Here is a 25382-nt window from a genome sequence, read left to right on the forward strand (position 1 = left end):
CGAGGTCCTTTTGTGGCTCCGATGACGTCATACGGTGCCGCGAGCGGAGCCGTGCTGTTGTGACGTCCTCGTCGACGTGGGAGAGCTAGGAAAGTTTTTTCCCGCGGAATGCTGGTGCAGGGGGTATTCAGCGGCTGAGGAATCCACAGGCAGAAGTATCCATCAGAAAGGGGGTGTACACACCCCAAGGAAGAAACCCATAGCTCCCAACCTTTACTTACCTGTGACGCCCTTAAATCTAGTATTATGGGGCAACCTTGAACCTTGCCTCTTCAGACAAGAACCAACCAGAAGAAGAAGGACAGAAGAAGCTGTGCTGAAACTAAGAAGAGGAGGACGCCCACTGACTTGGCCCCAGCCCTACCGGCCTGTCCGCACCTTGAACCTGCTCCAGCGAAATCCCTGTGTGTCCTGCAGCCAGCAGCCTCAAGAACCTGAAGGACCTGCTCTGCCTTCCAAACCAGACTTTGTCTCCCGTGAGCACTGGATTTTCTCACCTACAGACTCTGGCTCTGGCCAAAACTGCAAGTCTGCACTACTCTGCACCAGACACCCACAGCCCAGGTTCGAGTGGCCCAACACCACGAGGAGGTCTCCTGACCTGAGATCTGGTGATCTCTGACCTGCCTCGAATCTCCAAATGATGCCTGCAGTCTTTTTCTGGAGGGTCCCCCGACCACAACCGGAGCTGGTAAGAAAACCCGACACCTAAAGACACCCCTGCACCCAACACCCCTCAGCCTTGGGTGGCCCAACCGATGGTGTCCTAGCATCACCAGGCATCCCAACTTACCTCTCCAACCGGTGGTCACCTCCAGAAGATCTTCGTCCCAGAGCCTGCAATCTTTGTTGCAACCGGAGAATTCCCATTGAAATCAACAGGTCACCCGACGCCAAAACAGCACCCTGCACCAGGGCCGGACTGGGATTGCAAACCAGCCCTGGCAATTTCATATGACCGGCACCAGGGGGGGGGCAGCTGGCGGGAACACTGCTGCTGCGCTTTTGTTATAAGGGGCCAATTTTGCAGAAAGGCTGCAAAATCGGCACCCAGTAACAAAAAAATAGCCCCAATGGTCCAAAACCACCCCTCACCCTTCTGGCCCACTGGGGAAATGCCTGGTGCCCGCTAAGGCCAGTTCAGCCCTTCCCTGCACCCAGACACCCCTGCGCCGCTGCAGGTGTACTTTGGGTGCTAACTCGGATCCCCCTTTGCCCTGAGACTAACACCAGGAGCTTTGCTCCCACAACCTGGCGGCCAACTCGTGAGCAGCCACCAACCGGTGGCCCCCTAGCCCCCATTGGATAACATTGGGCCTCTGCAATCTGCACCCGACGCCCTAGTGCCGCTGAGGATGTTTTAACAGTGCATCCTTGACCCTGGGGGACTCTGGTTCTAACCCCAAAATACCAACTCCCACAAACTTGTACTTACCTGCAAACCGATAACTTCATTTCCTCCCTTAGGATTGCATTGACTGTTTTCCTTGAAAATTCTTCTAAGCTTGGAGTTGGTTGGTATGAAACACTGAAAAACTGCAAATGTACAAAACTGATTTACTGACCTTTTCTCTAGGAGATGACCCAGTGTGATATCTAGCAGTACAAAAGGGGGTGGTGATGGACGGAGCATCAGAACCAATCAAACACTCACACCCAGTCAACAGATCTGGGTTTAATCCATCACCGTTCTTTAGCCCACTCTGCCACCCCAGTTCAGACATGGCCATATGCAAATCAGTCTGACCCTGTGCCTCATGGGAACAGTCCAGCCCAAACTGCCAAGCCATGCCTTCCCTGGACCGGAAACAAGCTTCCTAGGACCGGTTTCTGGCATTACAGCCGTCTTCAGCCGGGCTTGCTTGAATCCAGTGGCAAAGTGAGCAAGGGACTCACGTCTGAGCATACCCTGCCAACTTATGGCGAACAAAGCAGTACAAAAGGGGGTGGTGATGGACGGAGCATCAGAACCAATCAAACACTCACACCCAGTCAACAGATCTGGGTTTAATCCATCACCGTTCTTTAGCCCACTCTGCCACCCCAGTTCAGATCCGTTGACTGGGTGTGAGTGTTTGATTGGTTCTGATGCTCCGTCCATCACCACCACCCCCTTTTGTACCAGTTTGATATCTAGGCATATCACACTGAGTAGAAAAAGTAACTTAAAAAGTAATCTAAAAAAGAAACGTACAAACTAATCTGTAAAGTAATTTTGAAATATTGACTTGCCTGTAATTCAACCAACTGCATTTGAACCTGCATTAAACTGTAAAACATTGCATGAGATTTTGCAAAATATTATTTCACTTACCTGCACCAGGCTCTGCTTGCTATTTCTAGAAATAAGAAAAAGTAATAATATTTTTGATACAAACAAATTGGTCCGAGTGTAGTCTTTTAGTGTGTGACATCATTTGCTGCTGGAGTGTTTACAACAAATGCTTAACACTACCCTCTGATAAAGCCTTACTGCTCGACCACACTACCACAAGTAGAGAGTAAGGTGCTATCTACTTTTACCTCTGCCTACCTTCGGGGTTCCACTGGACTCTGTGCAAAATATAACTCATTTTGGTATAGTATATACAGAGCCGGCTTCCTACAATACCCGGTCACTTGCGTGGTGAATTCAACAGAACCCACTTACAGTTAAGGTCTTGTGGGTCCACAGACCAAGCTACAACAGTCAGAACAATTTTACCTTGCCCAGGGAGTACGGGAACAGAGGTGACTTGGTTGTCCTTGGTGCTGAACGGGAGCTGCAGGAGCTATCAAAAACAACAGTTATCAAAACAGTGCTTGCAGGTTGAGTTCAGAGGAGCTCCTTGGAGGTGAAGCTTAGGAGGCCCTGGACCAAGATTCACCAGGCAGAACAGCTCTGCTTAATTTAGGGCAACCCGGATGCAGAGGTGTACCTGGCTTTCTGTGATGCTGAATGGGACTACAGTTGTTGACTTTACCAGGCATGCCAACAAAGCCTTCTTTGGGATGCAGATACTCAACAACTGTGCCACAGAAGTGGAGGGGGATGATGCAGAAGCTTCCCTCCACGTGGAGCTTCGAGTGAAGCAGTTAATAGTCAGCTTGACCACCAACAAACCTTGATCCCGGCAAAGGTCCCAACTAGGTCAATGTTCTTCTTCTTCAGGTCCTGGGAACACTGCAGAGGGCTGGGACTTGGTGAGGTTCAGGACTATGCTTCCCAGAAGGCACCGGGCTTGTTACTTTCGGGCGGGTCAACGGTTTGTGCCTGCCAACTGCAGGGGACTAGTACCTCTAGCCCTAGGGAGTCCTGATGAAGTCTTTGGCTTGCAGAGGGGTTCACCTTCCATTTGGAATTGGTCTCTGGTCCTGGACAAGTTGCAGTCTGGCAGGTGCAGGGGGGCTACCATGGGTGCAGTAATTTGTGCCTCTTCTCCATAGAGTTCTACCTTCTGCTGACCTTCTCTTTGTGACCTCCTACCTGCCCAGGTCCTTCGTCTCACATCCTCTGGGAGTGATAGCACTCCCAAGCAGGAGGTCAGACTTCTGCCTTGTCAGCAAACGGCTTGGAAAGCCCGCCAAGGCACAAGGAAATTCGGTATCTTGGTAGGCATCCTTGGAGGGTGCCACCTGGGTGCATGCCAGCTCATCCTTGTGTCAGGGGAAAAAAGCACTGTGTTATATAACAAACATGACTAAACTTGGTGGAACCATCGTGGAGCTGGCTGTCTCAGTTTTGGCTGGTAGCCAGTCCACGTTAACCTATGGACTGCTGTTCACTTACAGTAAACTTGAATGGCAAGGTTACTGTAGAGGCATATATGTATGTACATATATACCCTTACCATTCAGATAATGCACCCTGCTTCCTGGGCTTTAGGAGGCCAACCTTAGGGGTGACTTACTTTAAGACAGTGAGGTGACTGTCACACATGGTGTGTGCAGGGTCGCACTCTAGCAAAGAAGCTGTTCATGCAGGCTGCGGTAGCAGCCCTGCAGACTTTACTTTTACTCGGGTCACTCAGGGTGGCACAAACAGTGCAGCAGCCTTGGTGACCCCTTTAACATCCTTGCTCTAGGTACCACTGGCACCATATACTAGGGACTTACAAGGGGAGGTAAAATCTCTTGCCAAATGGGTGTACCAATACACATTACCTATTGAGGGAAAGAGCACTGGCACGTGTGCCTGGCTAGGAGGGCCAAGTGCACTTTCATTTCTAAAACCACAGAATCCAGAGCAAACAGTGGGAGGTAACCATTCAAAAAGGGCACTCCTCTATTAATGTATTGTGTCTGGGCCTTTACAGAATGTTATCAACTGAACAAATGGCCAGTATTTTTCTCTGGGAAAGGTGGCAACCCTAATGTTTTAATTATAAACAAATCAGACCGATAGCATTTAACATAACTTCGGTGGTGTAGGTAGGCCTTAGACCTCCCATGGCGGCCCCTGCATTTGCCGGCCCTGGTGGCTGAATGTCAGAGCGGGGGGGGGGGGGGGGGGGGACGGGAAAGGTTTGTGGGGGGTTGCTTTCGATTCCTGCGGCTGCCACACTGCAAAGGCCACAGGTAAGAGCGAGGGAGTCTGCCAGCCGCCACCCCCAAAACTTGTGCCACCTGGGGCTGGCCACCACCCCACCCACCCTTGCTACGCCACTGCATAACTTTCCACTATTAATCAATTAGGCTTACAGCCTTTATCAATGGCTTGTCACCATAACCACCTCAAGCCTTCTTTCTTGAGCATAAGATTTCTCAAAAGGCAAAACAAGTACTCCTTTTCCCTCAAAGCACACACCTTCTGCCCAATTAAAAGACTGTAGCGAGGCAGATCAACACATGGTCCTGATTACAGATTTTTAAAGCAGTTTTTTCTCGTGAGCGTAGGAAGTCTGGTGCCAGTGTTGCTGCCAAGCCAGATTTAAACCAACAGAAAATGTTGACAGAGGCGATGCCATGACAATGGTGATGTTAAAAAGCCTGTGTATCGGTATTAGCTACAGGCCATGGTACCTGCAGTCTCGAAAAGCAGAGGGCTAACGGCCGACATATTGTCCTACGGTTGTGTTTCAATGTTGACTGAGGCCTCACTATGTCAGTCATCGCTTTAAATAGGCAGATACTGAGTACCTGCACCTCTGTAAGGCTGCCCGGGGGGGGGTTGCGCAGCGGCCCGCCCCTTGGAGGGCGGCCGCCTTAGTGCCACAGGAAGGCACAGGGGTGGGAGGTCGAGTCCCTGGGCTAGTCCGGGGGAGACCCCAACAGATAGCTGTTTCCGGCGAGGACGGGCAGGAGACAGGGGTACTTATACTGTCTCCGCCCCCTCCTCGTCCTCTTGTCCGCTCGTTCGCCTTGCAGCTCGGTCCTCACGTGCCCAGCAGCCTCGGAGCCCCTCGCTCGCGGTGAGTTTGCCTGTCTCCCCTCCCCGCCCTGGCCCTGTCCCTGGGCAGCACCAGGTGACGGGGCCCTGTGGTCGGAATACCACGGGCGGGGGGGTTGCGGGCACAAAGCCAGGCCCAAGCGCAGGCTAGAGAGGCTGCGGGTGCTGCGGGGTTGGGGCGCGCGTGTGTTAGTATCGGTCGGGCATCGGCAAGCCATCGTGTAAGGATTTAGCGTTGCGGCTAGAGCGGTGGACTTCCAACCTGGGGAACCAGGTTCGAGCCTGGGCAACGGCGCTTAGCATCCTGCGAGTTCGGGAGATCGCTTAATCTCCCTGTGCCCAACAAAAATGAATGTTTTCATTGGTAATGGTGCGCATGAGCGCCCTGATACAGATTTCTCCCCGTGTAGGAATCGTAATGTGATACAAACGTCGCTGCGGCTGCAGCGCAATGTCTCTGCCAGGCACGGAGCTCTCTTACTGTATGTCCCCAATTTGCGAAAGTATTGGTAATGTAACGTTTACCTCCCCGTGTAGGAATTGTAATGTAAACGCGGTGCTATGGTAAGCGCCCATTACCTTCGGGTCGAGTTGCTGTCCCTGCCGAGCCCGTCTGCTATCTCCTGCTCCGGGACCCCTGGGCGCGCCCCCCCCCCGCCATCACCTCCCAGCACTGGGCGGCAGCTTTGGGTCGTGGCTCGGTGGCTAAGTAGCAGGCGTCGAACTCGCCACCTGGGGAGGAGAGGGGGCCCGCGCAGCTGACCTTGGTGAAAGCAACCAAGGTTCGAGCCTCGAGGTCGCGTCCACATTCTGGGATCCTTTGGCATATCGCTCTGTCTCCCTGTACCTGATGGTGTGATGTAGTGTAGTTTATTATGCTTTTGAAGCACCTTATGCTGCGTTTCGCTCCGCGGCAATTACCAGGCCTCACTTAATTTCAAGATATCTCGTGTGATTAATTTTCTTCCTGGGAGAGAGATCAGCATGTGGTACAGTTGAGGTATTGACTCCGGTGAAGTTAGTGCAGAGGGTCAATGCGCCTGCTGCAAAGAACGTGTGCCAAGTGGATTTCTGAGTGCGTAGGATGTAAACAGGTCTGCAGGTTACTGTTTCAAAAGAGGCATCCTTTTGTTACTTGCAATTTATAACCTAACGTCCGAATATTCAACAAGGAGTTATAAACGTTCATCCTAGAACTCTAGAACGGCATTCACACTGCAAAGCATACATTGTTAGAACAATGATAAATGTTGCAAAAAAAAAAAAAAAAAAAAAGGGGGTTTAATTCGGCTAGAAACCGACTCTGAGCTTGTAGTTCTCCAGCACCAAGCAACCTTAAACCACACTGCCTACCAGTAGGGACGACATGAGACTCCTACTCTTTGCGTCCTTTGGGCTTAGGTAACATTTCCTATACACGGAGTCACACGCGCATGATTGATTGTCTGCGTAAGTTGTGTGAGATGCAAAGTGCTCGGACACTCAACACTGGTAGGAGTGGCGCTATATAACTGATTCAATGCATCTGTGAGTGTGGTTATGGAGACTTGGTCACTGTATAGGGAGGCTAGTGAGAGTATCGGTGATGGGGGTGGCATTTGGGGGGTGCCAACAAACATTGTTGCACAGGGTACCACCAACTAAGGCCGGCCCCAGGCTTTACCCCCGGCATCTCCAGTTGGTTTTTATTCGGTTGAGGGGAGGGTGCATCTTCCAGGGGGAGGGGGGGGGGGGTGATTCGAGTCCGGAGGCGTGGTAATTGGCCCTAGGTCGCCTGCTCTCGTGCGCGCTGCGGCCTCTTCACCCCCCGGCTCATACGGCATCCCCAGGCATCGCCTAGGGGGCCTGCCAGCAGCCCCCACCCCACGGGATCAGTCAGCTCTGGTTTCTTCTCCCACTGTGCAGCGCCTGCACTTAACCCCCCCCTCAGGCTTCGGGATCGGACCCGAGGTTACCGAGGTACTTGCTACAATTGGGCAACGGTCTGCGGATTCAAGGCCTAGCCACGCTGACCCCTTTCCCGCTGGTGCATGGATCGGGCCTGGTCCATGGCCAGCGTGGCTCGCTGCGGGTGCCACTGTCTGTACCGAAAGTGCCGGATGAAAAGGGAGGGGCCACGGGTGCTAAGCCAGAGAGTGTTAGGGCCCATCACCCGGCTGGAGTTGCGCTTTGTGTCGTCAATTTTAATATGCTGGGCCGGCACATGAGGCCCAACGGGGGGCGCACGGGTGACGCGAGGGGGCACAGGTAACCCCGCCTTCCTCCTTGAATTCAGTCTGGGCGGCCACCCCCACAGCAAATAGGCAACGCTGGGGCGACGGATTAATTTTGACCGGGTGCCCTCTTTGTCGCCCACCTCGCCTTTACCTTACCTCGCAGCATCGGTCCGTCGTCCGCGCCTCCTCGTGCTCCGCCGGCCCCCACGGCTCTGTGATCGTCGTCGCCTCCATGCTTCTTGTCTGGTGAGTTTTGCAGCACCCACTCCGCCCCGGCCCTGTCCCTGGGCAGTACCAGGTCGACGGGGCCCTGTGGCGAGGATCGCCACGGGCGGAGGGTATGCAAGATTGGGGGCTGGGGAGGCGGGTTTGGGCTAAAGAGCGCGATGTTTGATTTCGCCCGGACCGTTGCGGGGCTTTGGGGAGTGCGGGCCGCGCAGGGGGCAGTTCCGTGCCATTGAGTGGCGGGCTCGGCATCTGGTGTTGATTATTGAGCTCTCGGCCTGTCTACTCCTGGGCGTCGGGGCCCCTGGGGCGAGCTCCGGGTCGCATCCTTTCTGTACATCGGGGGAATGGGGGCACTGGGCAGTCATGGCGTATAGACGGGCATCGCTGTGGCAGAGATCTCGAGAGCAGCAGTGCAGGTGCACCATTGCCGGTGCCTAGTAGGATCCTGGGGCATGCAATGTGTGGCGCTCTCTGAGTGTCGAGCATCGAACCGCGTGCTCACTTCCACAATCCTGGGAGTCAGGGAAGACCACGTAATCTTCCGGTGAGGAATGGTCGTGTAGATACGGCCCTGCTGCAATTCCTTCGGGTCGCGTGCCCGCTAGATAATGAACGGTGATAATGAATCGGGTTGCAATCACTGACGCGTAGGTCCTCAAACACAATCGGTCGGGTTTGTTGAGTTTCGAGGCCGCGTTGGCATTCTGCTTTTCGGGTATTTCACTCAATCTCCCCCCTGTTTAAAGATGTAGCTTTGATACGTTAGGCTGCTACTGTGCTAAGGGCCGTGGCTCATGTTCTCAATCCGGGGGGCGGGGTCTTCGAATCACGGGCCCGCGTCCGCATCGTGCCTTGTAGGAGAGCGATTGTGGTTGGTTTTCGACTTTGGGCCAGGAAACCAGGGTTCGAGCCTAGAGGTCGACTCCACATCCTGGGTTTCTGGGTGAATCACTTAATCTCCCGTGCGCGAATGCAACCGGTGCTCATTTAAAGCGCCGTCATTTCTGTCGCGCGGTTCAAACCTGCATTGGAGGCGTAAGGTAACCGATGCTCATGTAAAGCGCCGTCAAACCGTCGCGCAGTACACACCTGCATTACATAAATATTGTACCCCTTTTGCAGTTAAAGCGCTGTCATACCATCGCAATATACAAACCTTCCGGTTGTGGCCGCGCTACTACTTCCTGTGATCCTGGGCAAATCATTTAACCCTCCCCCCGTGCCTTGAGTGGGGTCCGGGTGATGACGCGGGGAATGTAGCGCGAATGTCACAGAATGGTGTCCATGAAAAGAAATGGGCATACATTTTAAATCACGTAATCTCCGTGATGAGGATGTGATTAAAACGAGTCTCCTTATAGTAAGCAATGCAACTATCAACCACTTAATGTAAATACGAGCCCAACAGCTGGTAAATAACTTTTCTGAACTCCTTGCTATCTGAGAGGTCTAGCAAAGAATCGACCATAATGAACACTGCTTTGTATTCACGGCCCCGATGTGACGCTGATTATGACATTCGAGCACCTGAGTGGCCCGGTGATCAAAGGCATATCATTTGGTTTGAATTACGCGCCTAGTGCCTGGTTGTGTAATGTAATTAGGGCACTCAGGTAAAGAGCTCAAATACCGTCGGGACGATGGCGCGCTACATAAATAGGCAACAGGTTGCTCCTGAGACTCGCTCACGCAAGATGGTACTTGGGAGCGAAGCGCCCAGTGCCTAGATTTAGAAGTCTAAATACGGCACTCATGTGGTCGAGCTCGCGCAATTATGTTGATCCATCGAGATTGGTGACGGGGCGGCCGGGGTCCAACAGGAATTGGGGGCTGCCTGAGTGCATAATCACGGAGTATTGTACTTGTCATGTAAGCGCTCCATTAAACTTTGTGCTATGCAACCGGCGCTCTTGCAAAGCGCTTCTATGCGTTCGTGTGGCGCTCGCGTGATCTGGGGCATTCAAGCATGTTAATATTGTACTGGAGCCCCCCCCGTGCCTGGATGCGTAATGCAAATATGGTGCTCTAGATCGGGGACGTTCGAGCATGAGATATTGCACTAAGCCCCCGTGCCGGGAGGGGTGATTTAAATACGGTGCTCACGTAAAGCGCTCCAATACCTTCAGGTCGATCTCGCGCTATATAAATATGCAACATGTAGTGGCTGGCTGCCTAGAAAGCAGATGCTTGATGCAGGGATTGCATTGTTCACAAGAACTTTGCGCCAATACTTTCGGGTCGAGTCTGCGCTATATAAATATGCAAGCCGTAACTGCTGGCTGCCTATAAGGCAGATACATGTGCATGCACTACGCGATTACGGCCCTTACTAAACCCCCCCCCCCCCCCGCACCTCAATTGTTAATCTGGTGCGTAGTGGTGATCACGTTCGCCTATCACGTGAAAGGTCCCCGGTTCGTGACCGGTCGGAAACACTTTAATCCCTCCGTTGGGTCCAGGTGGGCCTTCGTGGATGAGGGCCGCCGACTGCGCTGCTGCCAATGGGCGAGAATGCGGGCGGCGAGTTGCAATGGATGCGCTGCCACCGAATGCGTGAATGTGTCATATAAACACGTGTCCAGCTGTGAGGAACTGTTGCTCATCTCAAAGGTAAATTAAGGCACTCGGGGGGATTTCTCGTTTAAATGCGGGGGCCGGGGACATTTGAGCGGCTATATGGGATTGAGCACCAGTGCCCTGTGTGAAAGTGAATGCGAGACTTAAGTAAGGCGCCATTATACCTCGTGTCGATTTTCGCGTTCAACCGCGATTGAGGTACTGAGTTACCAGTGCCCTGGGTAGGGTCAATACGATGCTCATACGCGTGCAAAGTAAATGAATGGGGGTCCGACGGCAAAGAAGCCGCACACCCTGCGCCGGGGGAGCCGTGAGGAGATTAGCGTCGGTTCACGGCCCTTATACACCAGCACTGCAAGGCTGGGGGCTGCCTGGGTCCCCGCTGTTCGCGGGCGGTGCAACACCTGTGGCGTGCTGGGTTCGTGCTCAACAGGAGCAAGGGAATTGCATTTTGTTCCATCAGGGTACGGGGACCGTCTATAGCACCAGATACTGTAAGCTGCCATTTTCGCCCTGGGTGGGGTGTCAATGTCATCCACTTTGCAGCCAGACCCTGTGCAGGCAAAGCAAAGGCATACTTGCGATGGTGCAACGGGCACTCAGCAGTAGAGTTAGATGCCATCATACCCCGGTATGACGCAGTGTTGAAACATAGGTTGTGGCCATACACGACCAGGCACTCTAGGGCAGCTGGGGCGGGGGTGTGCCAGTGCCAAGAGGGTGCGAGTTGCCTTGGTAGGGCTGCTGGCTTGGAGGGAGCACTACTCTGATTGCCACAAGGGCACGTCTTGTTTCATAGAAGGCTGAATTGTTAATTTTATGGCATGGTGCCAGTTGCTTTAGTTATGCGCACGTTTCTTGGCAGTGTCAGAAACATTCAGAACGCAATGCTGGTGGTTAGCCTGTTGTCATGCTGTTCAGAGGTATTTTTAACTCAGGCATGGCCAAGCATGGATTGTAGGCCGGTGGTCTGCCCTGGGATTCCTGTTAACAGGCAGGTGAAGCAGCAGAACTTGGAGGGCCTTGGGTTTGACCGCTGGAAACTAGGGCGGAGCATGGTTGCTCACTTAGTAGCCCGCCCTTGAGTTCGACGAAACAGTTACCTGTGATGCAAGTATCGGTTCCGGGTAACTTCTCCCGCCCTCCAGCACTGGCTGGCAGCCATGCAGGTTGTGGAAGTGGCCTTCCAACAGGGGCGTATGGTCCATATGATCAAGGGAAACACCGGGTTAACACTTGGGCTACTAATCAGCGGGAGAACAATTGGCTTTCCCAGTATTCAATTAGAGAAGCATTTTACACGTTGTTCTCCTCTGTGGTCACCCTGACCTGTCCCTCCCTGGTATACTAGCAAATTTTGGGAGGGCAAGGCTTTACATTTGATGGTGACTGGTGGAATACGATGGGCGTACTCCAACGGAGTGAAAGAGGAAGCAAGGCGGGCTTGTCAACTCTTACCTCCTCCCGCATGGGCTCTGCCAGGCAGGAGTGTCTTGTCAAAGGGATTGTTCTGTAGCCATGCAAAGGCAACTTTGGACCTTCGCTTATTTTAGGTTTAAGGTCATTTCAGTCAAATCCACAGGAGAGTTTAGAAAGGATGGGGGAATCTGTCCTGATGGTGCACGCTGGCCGCCGGCCCGGTTGGGCGTAGACTTGTTTTGGCTGGACCTGGGAGAAGCCCGTTATCAGTAGGCTGTAGGTAGGAAGGCCTATCGGGAGCCATGCGCAGTTGCGCAGAGCAAAGAGGTCTTGGCTTCATCAGGCATGGTCTTATACACGCCAAGTCCACAGGTTGCCTGGAGGGAGATGGGGTGCACCTCTCTAGTTTAGGCATGGACCTTTTCCTACTGGACCTAGGGGAAGCTTGGGCTGCAGCAGGTTGTAAGTAAACAGGTCTACCTTGGTGGGGGGCCCTGGTAGTGACGGTGGCCACTCCCAAGGCTGTGGAGGAGTTACAGGGCGATCCAGGGTCTGCACATACCAAGGGGTATAGCATGCAGCAGCACCGTGGGGTGCTAAGCCAGGATACCCAGGGATGTTTAGCGGGTCCCCTGGAAGAACGACGGCGCCCCGTTAACCGAAAGGCGGTTGTGGGTCTGAGCAACCGGGGGCTGCCATGTATGCTCCGCCCACCCATCACGGGGGGCGTGTGAAGCATGTGGACTGGTGGTCCACGGATGGGAGGGGTGGACCCTCCCAATATTTGGTATACACCAGTTGGCGTTGCCATGGTGACTCTAGGCTTATCAGACGGGCAGGCGGCATAGGGCTGGCCTGCCCTGGGATCGCCCGTAAGATAACCCACCTTGTTTGCATATTGGTTATGCTAATAAACCTGCAGCAATATTTCTCCACTTACATTAGTGTCGTGTGTTTTATTTATGTACTTATGTGCTTTGTGATAACTGTTGCCGATATTGGCACTATGTAAGGCTGCCCGGGGGGGGGTTGCGCAGCGGCCCGCCCCTTGGAGGGCGGCCGCCTTAGTGCCACAGGAAGGCACAGGGGTGGGAGGTCGAGTCCCTGGGCTAGTCCGGGGGAGACCCCAACAGATAGCTGTTTCCGGCGAGGACGGGCAGGAGACAGGGGTACTTATACTGTCTCCGCCCCCTCCTCGTCCTCTTGTCCGCTCGTTCGCCTTGCCCGCCCCTCCGCTTACCCGGCGTCCGGAGGGACAAAGGGGGGGGGCAGGTTTTTTCTAACAATTTTACTTTGTGTTGCAGGAGGAGTTACAGGGCGATCCAGGGTCTGCACATACCAAGGGGTATAGCATGCAGCAGCACCGCGGGGTGCTAAGCCAGGATACCCAGGGATGTTTAGCGGGTCCCCTGGAAGAACGACGGCGCCCCGTTAACCGAAAGGCGGTTGTGGGTCTGAGCAACCGGGGGCTGCCATGTATGCTCCGCCCACCCATCACGGGGGGGCGTGTGAAGCATGTGGACTGGTGGTCCACGGATGGGAGGGGTGGACCCTCCCAATATTTGGTATACACCAGTTGGCGTTGCCATGGTGACTCTAGGCTTATCAGACGGGCAGGCGGGATAGGGCTGGCCTGCCCTGGGATCGCCCGTAAGATAACCCACCTTGTTTACATATTGGTTATGCTAATAAACCTGCAGCAATATTTCTCCACTTACATTAGTGTCGTGTGTTTTATTTATGTACTTATGTGCTTTGTGATAACTGTTGCCGATATTGGCACTATTTCATTTGAAAGGGAAAGTACTTACACTTCTCAGCTCCGGTGCAATACTTTTAATGAGAGAGTACTGTTTTCTATTGGCCAAATACATATTACACATTAACCTCTTCCGTGCGTCGGATGGCCCACGGCCGTCTGACATCACGATGGGCGTCCGAACCGCGCACGCATGGAATTCCTCGGCACCGGGGGAATTCCGGCCGCAGCAAAGCGGTTAAAATGCTGAATGGGGCACAATGAATTGTTTTGCTATTGGTCAAACTCCTATGATTCTTAGTGAAATGTTTTAAACATGCGAGATTCTGGGCTGTGGATTGTATTGGGTCTGGTTAGGAAGAAATTTTATTGTTTATATGGTTGTAAATATATAATTTATAAAACCCCATCCAGGCGGCGGATCTCCCCTCCCTGCTTTCCCCCCCTCTTACCCTCCTGCTATGCTCTGCTACCTCAAATCACCACTGACAACTTCTGTTGGGTGCCTGAAAAGGTCGCAGTTTATTCATATCACAAAAAACTTTATACAATCGTAACGCATTGTTCATGGTCATGTACATATTGCATGGTTATTCTTGCCCCAGTTCTATCAATCAACTGGGAGGGGAGGGAACCCTTTCTGCGTTTCCTGCTTCCGGGTTTAGGCTTCAGCTTGCTACCGATTGGGCGGGTCTCCGTTTGGACCTGTCCGGGCCGCAAGTGCCGTCCCGCTCGCCCTGTGACCTTACATGGGCCCTCCCTTCTCCCAGAGGCCCCTGCCGGCTGGCATCCCAAGGGCCTTTCTTGCGTATCTACTTTCACTTCTTGTGACTGGGTCCTTTGTTTTTGTCTCCTTCTGAGCCCCTGCCGTGAGGCATCCCAAGGGTCATGGGGAGAGTATTGTCTCTAATCCTTGTTGGCGGCGTGCCGCCCTTTTGGCTCCCTCAGTGCCCCTGCCGTGCGGCATCCCCAAGGCATTGCGAGAGCCTCTCATCTATCTTCTACTGGGTTCTCCCCTTTCTTTTGTTAATTTAGTCTGTCTAGCTCCCCCGCTACCCTCCACCTTGCAGCTGCGACGCCCGACTCTTAGGTGTGGGTGGGTGGGTTTCTTCTTTGTTCGCCCTTGGCCCGGGGGGGGGGGATTTGTGAACACCTATCCCGGTGACCCCCCTTTTATTCCCCCCCTGGCCCTCGAGCACGACCCCTGATTGGGGGGGCTCGCTCACGCCTTCGGGGCCAATCCTGGCACCCGTCGGCCTAGCCCTTATTCAAATCCCTGAGGGGGTTGGCCGGGCGAGGGGCGCCGCCCCCGGACGGCGTTTTGCCCGGGCCCCTATCGGGTCCGGCTTTGCCTACCCGGCCCGGGTTCTAACCCCATCCAGGCGGCGGATCTCCCCTCCCTGCTTTCCCCCCCTCTTACCCTCCTGCTATGCTCTGCTACCTCAAATCACCACTGACAACTTCTGTTGGGTGCCTGAAAAGGTCGCAGTTTATTCATATCACAAAAAACTTTATACAATCGTAACGCATTGTTCATGGTCATGTACATATTGCATGGTTATTCTTGCCCCAGTTCTATCAATCAACTGGGAGGGGAGGGAACCCTTTCTGCGTTTCCTGCTTCCGGGTTTAGGCTTCAGCTTGCTACCGATTGGGCGGGTCTCCGTTTGGACCTGTCCGGGCCGCAAGTGCCGTCCCGCTCGCCCTGTGACCTTACATGGGCCCTCCCTTCTCCCAGAGGCCCCTGCCGGCTGGCATCCCAAGGGCCTTTCTTGCGTATCTACTTTCACTTCTTGTGACTGGGTCCTTTGTTTTTGTCTCCTTCTGAGCCCCTGCCGTGAGGCATCCCAAGGGTCATGGGGAGAGTATTGTCTCTAATCCTTGTTGGCGGCGTGCCGCCCTTTTGGCTCCCTCAGTGCCCCTGCCGTGCGGCATCCCCAAGGCATTGCGAGAGCCTCTCATCTATCTTCTACTGGGTTCTCCCCTTTCTTTTGTTAATTTAGTCTGTCTAGCTCCGCCACGCTCCCTATGGTTTTTCGATCAGAGGGAGCTCCCCCCTAGCCGCCTCCTACCCCCGATTGTCATAGGAAACCCCTCTGCTCCAGAACCCCCACGATGTTCAGCAGGAACATATCCATACCCACCCCTGTGAGGTGAACTCCGTCTCCGCTGTGATACCCCGGGGATCTTAAGTTTATGAACCCATGCCGCACGAAACCCCAGCCATTCGCCTTACATACTTTTGCCATGGTGATATTGAGTTTTTTCCTAGACTTTTCCACCGCCCCCAGGTCAATTGCCCCCCGCCAGGTGCTCCGCACGATGATTTCTGAAAAAATGATGTCCGCGGGGCGTGTCATTCTTGCTAATGCTGTGAGGCCCTTCTGCATGTCTTCCAAGAGTGCCTTTCGCCCCATTGCTGCCAAGTCATTCCCGCCCAAGTGGACCACCACTGCATCTGGCTTGCTGCCCCGCTGTCGCGCATCCTGCGCCATGGACAGCAGCTCTCCCCATCTCATCCCGGGGCGCCCCCACCATTCTATGTCGGTGTCCCGTAGCCAGATGCCGCCAAAGTCCCGTCTAGCCGCTGCCCACCGCTGTGCCCGCGTAACGTACGAGTGCCCCACGATCCACACCTTCTTGCGTGCAGCGTCCGAGCCTAGAAGAGAGGGGGGGGGGGGGGGGGGAGGCCTTAGAATAATGCTGGGCGTATGTAACGCCTATCCCGGTGACCCCCCTTTTATTCCCCCCCCTGGCCCTCGAGCACGACCCCTGATTGGGGGGGGCTCGCTCACGCCTTCGGGGCCAATCCTGGCACCCGTCGGCCTAGCCCTTATTCAAATCCCTGAGGGGGTTGGCCGGGGGAGGGGCGCCGCCCCCGGACGGCGTTTTGCCCGGGCCCCTATCGGGTCCGGCTTTGCCTACCCGGCCCGGGTTCTGTATGCGAGGCCGAATGATGCAACTATGCATTGTTGTTTTAGGTTACTAAAATTTTCAATTTTTTTAGGAAATGTGTGTAATATTTCTATAAGAATATATTACTTGGAAATAAATTATTTCTGAATCTGAAAAAGAAGAGCGAGTTCCAGCACTTTTCAGACACAAGCATGTACTCTGGAGTAGTAAGTATTCAATTTAAAGCACTGGTGTCAGTTAAATCTAAACTCTTAACGACCGGAATTATATATTGTGTGGTGACTGCAGCGGAGGGTTGGTGTGGTAGATGCTTCGTTATTACATACGTGGTTAAATTAAATGTGTAGCACACTACCCATGGGAGGCAGACGACACAAATAAACAAGATTATCACAAAAGAGACATTGTTTGAAAAATCAGAGCACTCACTGGTCAAAGGAAAGATTGCCAAGGCGCACACAATGCGTCAGCTATGAAAGAAATGCTCATTTCTATATGTTTCTTTATTGCCCTGGACGTCCCTTCCTCTGCTCTTGCAAAACTGAAAAGAACATGACTTGCAATGCACGCAGTAAACAATCTGAAGCCCTAAAGGATAAGGCAGCAATTGAACGACCCGATGACATCATGATCCTCGAGACCAAAGGTCTCCCAGTTACCGAATATCCCCTGGGGAAACACTTGCACTTACAGGCCTAATAAGCTACCCGTGGGAATAGCATTAACGGCTCAAATATTAGAGCGCCATCTGCCCACAAACGTCGACGGAGGAAAGAGGAGAATGCTGGAATAGAAAAAATACCCACAACTATCAACAGTGTTATACCGTCCGCCATTTTCTGTGGCTGACATTTTCGGGTTCAACAATAATACACAATTTACGCTGAGGCGAAACTCCTTGACAAAAATGAAGCAATATACATTTCGATTTATAATTTTTGAAAAAACATACCTTGCAAAATTTGACCTCTGCCTCAAGGCGCTGAATATACTGAGACTGGTCATGAACGATAGGAACAATATTATTAAACGTTAGCATAGTGTTTTCTTCTGCAGGCGTTCGCATTCCCTGCACGGAAAAGAGAAAATAAGTTGGGTAAAATGCAAGGCTTGAATGTTAGTAATATTTAACGTGGATTTTCTTCGTTCGCAATTTATATTTACATTCAGTACTTGTGAAGTAGAACTTTCAGATGGAGGAAAAACGTCATGCACGGATTCAGTTTTTATCGTAACAACAAGCATGCACGCGAAAACATGCCCCTCACTTCCGAGCAAAACCAGAGATAGCTCTATAAATGGACGCATCGATACCGCTCTTGCAACTGGAAAATCCATTCCCTCGAAGCCGCATTAGAAACAAGATATTTCCTCTCAGGAGTGTTTAATGTGGCCTGTGCTTTTTTCAAAGCCCATATCGAGTTTTAGCCACGTAGAAAATCAATAAAGGGTGCAGGCTCGCAGCAATAAGCGAACAAAGCCTTTTCTAAAGGAAGACAGAACAGTGAACAATACAGAGCTTGCCCGTTCTCCCCTGCATCGAGCCTACCAGGAGGCCTACTGCATGGCGCAGCTTAAAAACGGTGTCACACAAAAATTAAAAAAATTCGAAAGAAAACCTGCCCAAAAGTGAATGATAATACAATACAGCAAGAATCTAGTGCATCCGTTTAATAGAAAACAGGCTTTTTTCTAGCGACCCCTCACCCACCAGGGTTGCCCCTAGGTGGCATGCTTCATCATTTGGGTTCATCCCAATCCCCTAAGGATTGAGGCGTGCTACGACTCGGCGATTACGCAGGAGCACTTACTGGTTGACTATCAAACAAAGGTAGAAGGAAGTGGTAACAAGCATTAGCATAGCCGATAGGTCTCGCCTTTGGGACCTTACAAGTGTTTAGCTAGAGATATTGACTTTGCCTATGTCTTTACGCTGTGCTGTACAGAAGTCTGCAGCATGCTGACAGAGCCTATGGATTCTGATCAAATTTATGTGGCAATTGTGACATATGCAGTGCTCAACCATGGACATCACAAAATCACTATTCTGACTGGTGTTACAGATGATACTAGTATTCCGCATAAAAGAAAACAGAGTTTTGGTTTTATATGCAACCAAGAATTTTCATTACGCACCTACATACACAGAAAATAGGGAAACCTGAGAATTAGTCATGCTGCAACATATCAGATCCACCATCTTGCGAAACTTAAACTCTGCAATGGTGGTGGCTCTACCTGCTCAGTTACAGGGATTAGTTAATGCCGTTAAAACCAATAAATCAAGTTTGCCAAAGTACAGACATGACCGAAAAGAACACACTCGAAACAAGGGCACCTGGATGATAGAAAAGTGACATACTATACGAGTGGCCACCCAACTGTTGAGAACCAAGCTAAAATAGTTTTAAATCTGCTCATTCTTAGTTTAAATATTTGCAAAGTTCAGAGCGTGTGGAAGGGACATTATGGTATGTTTTTCTGACAACTTTGCTATGGTATTTATTAGTGCAACCTGAGGTGCATTTTTATTCATCCACACAATAGTGTAACCGTCAAACACGTATGCAGTGTACGACTCGTGCACAGTACTCAGCCATGACTGGGTAAGGAATGAGGCGCCGTACACAAACAACGTCCCAGTTCAATTAAGATGTGCACAGACAGAGCGATCTGCTCACATATGACTGGCATCTACTGAAAACGCCTCCAAACTTTAAAGTACACTTATTCAGATATCATCTTCCTTCTCTAAAAAACAAATGACACCACCCCCTGAAACATATTCTAATCAAAGTTAAGTTGAATGCAACCCAAAGACCAGTCAGTGGTTAGCATTTTACTTCTACTCAAGTAAGGCAAAGCCTACAACACATGATGAGCGCATTACGAGGGTAAAGTCAACACTGAGCACACGGAGAGATGGTTAAGGGTGGGTCTACATCAACTGAGTCCAGATCAAGCACGTGTAGGGGCACGCTGCATTAGCAAGCACAGCAACATGGGGTGGGGTGCTGCAGCACACTGGGAGTCTACTAAAAGAATTGAGGGACAAACTGCAAGAAATTATATAATCAGTATAAGTGCAGCATGTCTGCCATTTGTCTAGCCTCGTAGTTTTCAGGAGCATGGGAATGTCTGCACGTGGTTTTTGGCATTAACTTACGTGGTAACGAAAATCATTGTATAATTAATGTATAATTTTTTTTTTTACTTATCACTTGCGAGGACTACAGTTACAATTGTAGGAGCGAAACTACAAGTCCTACAATGCACCCTTTTGTTTGTTAAAAGAGTTAGACCCAACTAAACACATCACATGACATGGGTCCACTTGGCAGTTACGACGATTGGAATTATGAACCATGATAAATTGGAATCGTAAAGGTTACGCACAGGCCTTGATATAATGGTTTCGTCAATATGGAGACATTTGGTAATCCTGAAACAGAAAACTTGGATCAAGTAGTAGGAGACACGAGCAGGACGACAATAAGGAATAAGTAGAAAAGAAAGACACTGGGCTTTGGGGCTACACGCAGTGTACAATTCTTTAAAATACATGAATACATGGGTGCACAGGGAAGGAGGGGCAGGAAAGAACGACTAGACTCGTTACTAGCCGCCATAATTTGTGGACCTTCCCCGCTCTGTGCAATGCAGTGTCTCTGGTCTTGCTCTCGCTTGGCGCACATATTATTGATTTTAATGCCACCTGGGGGCGGGAGTAAAACCAGCGCGGTCGGGCACAGAAAAGCTGCAATTAAATGTGCGCACAAACGTGGGGATTACGTAGGAGTTACTGCAAAAAAAAAAACGAGGGCAAGCTCCAAGATAGGGCAAACTGCAAAGTACACCCCTCATTAGCAGCACATACTAAGTCATCATGCGTTCCAAAGCAATCCCAGAGTCCCCCGGGCCCAGTCAAACCACTGTGACCCGGAAATGCAACTGGAGAGACCGAGGCTAATCTAACCTCACGGCAACAACACCTCGTTGACCACAAATAGCACCCCTGCACTACAAAATAAGAAAACCAGTTGGGGGTCGTGAGGGTTTTTTTGTGTGCTTGTCTCTCGATTAAAGTTTGGAATTTGTTCTTTTTCGGGTGCATTCTTTTATATGTACCACAGCTGGTGAAACAAGTTGGTGTATTAAGCTGTTCAGGCAAGGACAATACATGTTTCCGTCTTTCCAAGATCAACATATTCAGTACTACATATTGCCTGGTAACGCGTCAGAGAAAAGAAACAACAAAACTATTAATACTTTTAAAAATAATGGATACAAGTTCACTGTATCTTTCAAACAAGCACGCGAGTGGTGCGCGCGAGCGCCACAGTGAGCCATGTGTTTTGAATTATCGCGCATGCGTCTGGGCACAATAATTCAAAACACATGGTGCCCGTGCTGGTAACCGCAAGCATTAGGCTGTGGGCGGAGCAAAGGCGGGACATGCACCCGCCTTTGCCCAATTGTGTGCTGTCTTTCTTAAAAAGACGCACGCAAAGCCCAATAGCCTGTAACCGAAAACAAAACACACGTGCGTGCGTGTGGTCAGATTTTTGAAGCCCCTTACAAAAGTCTCGCCAGAGCAGCGCATGCGCGCTGCATATGCAAGACCTAAAAAGGAGTTAAAAATGTCTAACCAGCGGGCCACTACTTTATTCCTGCCCCTGATTGGCAAAGTTAAAATCAGGGGTGATTACTGGTAAGAAAACCTCAATGAGTCTAATTGTCTCAGTAATAGAAGGTCAACATGTTTCGAGCCAATCCCCTACAGGCTCTTCTTCAGGACCAAACGGGAACCAGCCCCGTTAGTACCACTCCTAACAGGTCCTTTAATAAGGACACACTCGTACATACAATTTCTGAATGCGCTCTTAATACATACGGTATAGAGGATTATCCTGGATCTGAAATAGAAGGCAAAAAGATTAAAAATCACAGACCTGTCAGCGGAGGCGGCATGTCACAGGGTTACCCTGAATAAGGTCTATAAACCACCCGAATGATGTGGGTGCACAGTCATTGTAACCAGTGATCACTCTCTTAGCATGAAATTATTGTCACCACACTGTGGTTAGTGATAAAAAAACACACTAGTGAGACAGAACAAGACAAAACAACACCATTAACACAAAGGAAATAATTGCTCTAAAAAACGTACTTAGGAGACGCACTATAGCGTCAGTCAAAACCGGGGTCAAGGGGCCTGTAGTCACACTCTGATGGGAGAGAGAGTTTCACAAATGAGAAAAAAGAAGAAATGCTGCCGGCAAAGTAAGTTAAGTAAAACGGCATCTGCTGTGTGGGCAAACATCCTGCAGGGTAAGACAAGCCCCGTTACTTACATCGTCAAAGCCGCCTCAGCTCAGTGAACCTACTCTTTGCCCCGGGGACCGCATATTAATGGACTATTGCTTCTGTCCCACTTTTATCAAAAGGCCCGCGGCCGAACTACGCGTACGCGGCTGAGGCGTGTGCCCGTTCAATAAACTAGAATGTTACGCGTTCGAAAATGGCTGCGGTTTTTTGGCACAGCGAAGGACTGACAAATAAATTGGTAATCCGCGTCAAAGTTGTCAGCATTATTTTAAGGGGCACTTCTTGAATATAACTTCTATTCCTCGTCCAAACCGGCAGTGAATACTCACTGGAAAGGACGTTTATAGTACTCTAAAGAAAAACTAATTTGCAAAAAAAAAAAATGATTAAGAAAAATGAAAAAAGGAGACAAAACAAGATGGGGAATTTGAGAATGGTTAAAGGGCCATAGTGTCCCGGTCATAATTTAGACTATGCAATGATGATGATAATATACAAAAGTATACAATAGTGGCCTGTGCTTTTTTCAAAGCCCATATCGAGTTTTAGCCACGTAGAAAATCAATAAAGGGTGCAGGCTCGCAGCAATAAGTGAACAAAGCCTTTTCTAAAGGAAGACAGAACAGTGAACAATACAGAGCTTGCCCGTTCTCCCCTGCATCAAGCCTACCAGGAGGCCTACTGCTTGGTGCAACTTAAACAAGCATTTGCAATGTAATAGGTCTCGCATTTACAAGAGTTTGAGCTATTGGCATTGTAAATGACAATGCCTTTTATTTATGTGTTGATTTTAAAACGGGTAAATAAAAGGCATTGTCATTTACAATGCCAATAGTTTAAACTCTCGCAAATGCGAGACCTATTGCATTGCACTATAATTTGTTTTTTAAAGCGTTAGGAGAGAGCGTGTGCAAAGCGATTTGAGAAAATTGTGCTCGGAGGCTGTAATTAAAGCCCTAAGTAAAAACACTTATGGCAGGGGGTGTCGCCATGGGTTGTTACAAAAAGAGACAAGGCGGTACTAAGGAGGGACTACTAAGCCTATTGATCAATGAACAGCCACAGTTTACTGTGGACAATGACACAAGTCAATGAAAAATATGGGCTGAGAATGGGTGGAGCTTCAAGTCCCTACCTGAATACAGAATGCCTTGCAGAGCAGCGCATGTGCTGCACAGACTCGACCTAAGAACCAGCAGAATCATAAGAAACAGGGGTGACCATTCAATAAAAAGACATTTTCCTACAGGTGGCCTCTGCAATGCATCAGCATTTCCCACTGTTTAATTAGAAACCTGTTCATAAATTGTAAAACAAAACCTAAACATTCAAACTGCACATAGGGCCCATTATTAGCAGACTATAAAGGAGAAGCTTGAAACATCGCTGAGCTTAGCCAATACTCCTTGTGTAGTAGTCTATGTGTGAAAGGAAACCCTAAACATTCTAAATAGAATCAGGGCAAAGTGTTCACTCAACATTGCAGAAGTAGTTTAAAAAATGTCTGAGCATAACCACTTTGTGTTGTGCGCACTGCTATATTCACAAAAGCTTCACTTTCTAACTGCGATGAGGGCCCACTGTTAGCTCTGTCTTGCTAGCAGCTTCAACAATCTCTGATTTCTATAGCCAGAATGTGCTTTTTAAGAAAAACATGTTTTATGAGGAGCTCTGTTTTGTAACTACATAATTAAAAACTTTTCTCTTATTAGTAGCACAACTAAAGAATTTAAGCCTGTATTTTATTTACTGCTTGAAATAAACATTTACATGTTTGAAAATTATGCAATGTTGTCATGCTCTTTGCACCAAAGTAAGTATGCAATACAAAACATACATGATGAGTAACTTGTGCAATATGTTCCTATACTGCCATTTGGAGGAGGGGTGTCTGGTGACATTCACGATGCCACTGCAAATGATTGATGGTGATACACAGGACCATAGCACATTGATGCCTGTTTTGTGTGATAGATAGATAGATAGATAGATAGATAGATAGATAGATAGATAGATAGATAGATAGATAGATAGATAGATAGATAGATAGATAGATAGATAGATAGATAGATAGATAGATAGATAGATAGATAGATAGATAGATAGATAGATAGATAGATAGATAGATAGATAGATAGATAGTTCACAGGGAATGAGACAGAGGAGAGAAAAACACAGATACAGATAGAAATACAGCAAGAGAGGCTCACAGAGAGTCTTAAACAAGCATCCTAGGACCGGTTTCGGGGTTTTACCCCTCTTCAGCCAGGATAGCTTGATTCCAGTGGCATGGAGAGCAAGGTACCCACGTCTGGACATACTTTTTTTTTTGCATCTTTTATATAGCGCGAACTCGACCCGAAGGTATTGGAGCGCTGTACATGAGCACCGTATTTACATTACATATTCAGGCACGGGGAGATTAAGTGACTTGCCCAGAATCACAGGATGTGGACACAACAGGACGCGACCTCAAGGATCGAACCCTGGTTTCCTGCGCCAAAGTCGGGACCGCATTCCCTCTTTTACTTTGTTAAATTGCTACAGATATGGGTTTGCTTTGCCTTCAATATTTAGATTTTTTTAATTTCACTTTTCTTAAACAATACAAACATTCGCAAAGGCAGCAGCAGGTAGGTCCGTTATTAATAATGCAAGACCTATTTGGCTTTGCCAATGCTGATTGCCTCTGAAAAATCTTGTCACCGTAGCTCTGCCATCTTCGCTTTTGCCTTTCAACATCTTCCCTCCCCAGCTCCCGCCGCTCGATGCTTTCAGACAGGCATCTACTTCTGTCTGTGGATGAACTTCTGCGGGAAGTGACGTTGAAGCGCGTGTGGCGTGTCCTCTTTCTCAGCGGCAGCGAGCTGCACACCGGCCGGTTCTCTCTGTCATTCTTCGCCCCGGCCCTCACTCACCATGGCCCTGCACGTGCCCAAAGCGCCGGGCTTCGCCCAGATGCTCAAGGACGGAGCCAAAGTAAGTGCACAGGGGGAGGACTTTGCATCTTGGTCACCCCTTTCTAGATGTTTCTTGGGCTGCCCCGGTGTCGGGAAACGTTCAGCTGGTACCAGGGAAGGGAGGCTGCCCGTGGGCTCATTCAGGAGAAGTCCGTATAGCCTGAGCTGAGACCGCTGCTTACCCCTCGAGGGCCACGGCGGGGAATACACATGGTCTTGCAGCGTACTGCTGTGGGCCACGCTGGCGCTTTGTCATTCTCCATCATCCGCTGCTCCGTTGTGAAGGCCCTATATGGAGCGAGAGCACTCTCCTGTCTCCATCGCCCTTCTTCTGCGTGTGTTCCTCTCAACGCTTCAGTCGTAAATTGTTGTGGTAGTTGCCATGAAACACTGACTGGAGGCTTGATCAAAGGGGGCGTCCTCCGTCGACACATTAGTGCTTCAAATCGCCCGACCCCCATTTTTGCAAAAAATATTAAACTGAATCGTACAGCGAGGCGTTTTTTACTTTAAGAATTTCCGTATTTTAAACAGCCCGAACACCACACGTTAACTCTCCCTAGGATTCTTAATGTCTGCTGTCAGATTTAAGCTCTATAGGACTTGGGCGT

General features: G+C 50.2%; 1 protein-coding gene across 4 annotated transcripts in view; it reads right to left on the reverse strand.

The window, feature by feature from the left end:
* Positions 1-25382, reverse strand: part of SDCCAG8 (SHH signaling and ciliogenesis regulator SDCCAG8) — a 1515443-nt gene that overhangs the window by 1344348 nt on the left and 145713 nt on the right. For all 4 annotated transcript variants that reach the window (XM_085611405.1, XM_085611403.1, XM_085611406.1 and 1 more), the window contains exon 4: positions 17436-17552. In XM_085611405.1, coding sequence (XP_085467531.1) covers positions 17436-17552 — 117 coding nt within the window. The remainder of the gene's footprint in view (positions 1-17435; positions 17553-25382) is intronic.

The sequence above is a fragment of the Triturus cristatus genome, chromosome 6 (assembly GCF_964204655.1).
Source record: "Triturus cristatus chromosome 6, aTriCri1.1, whole genome shotgun sequence".
NCBI lineage: Eukaryota > Metazoa > Chordata > Amphibia > Caudata > Salamandridae > Triturus > Triturus cristatus.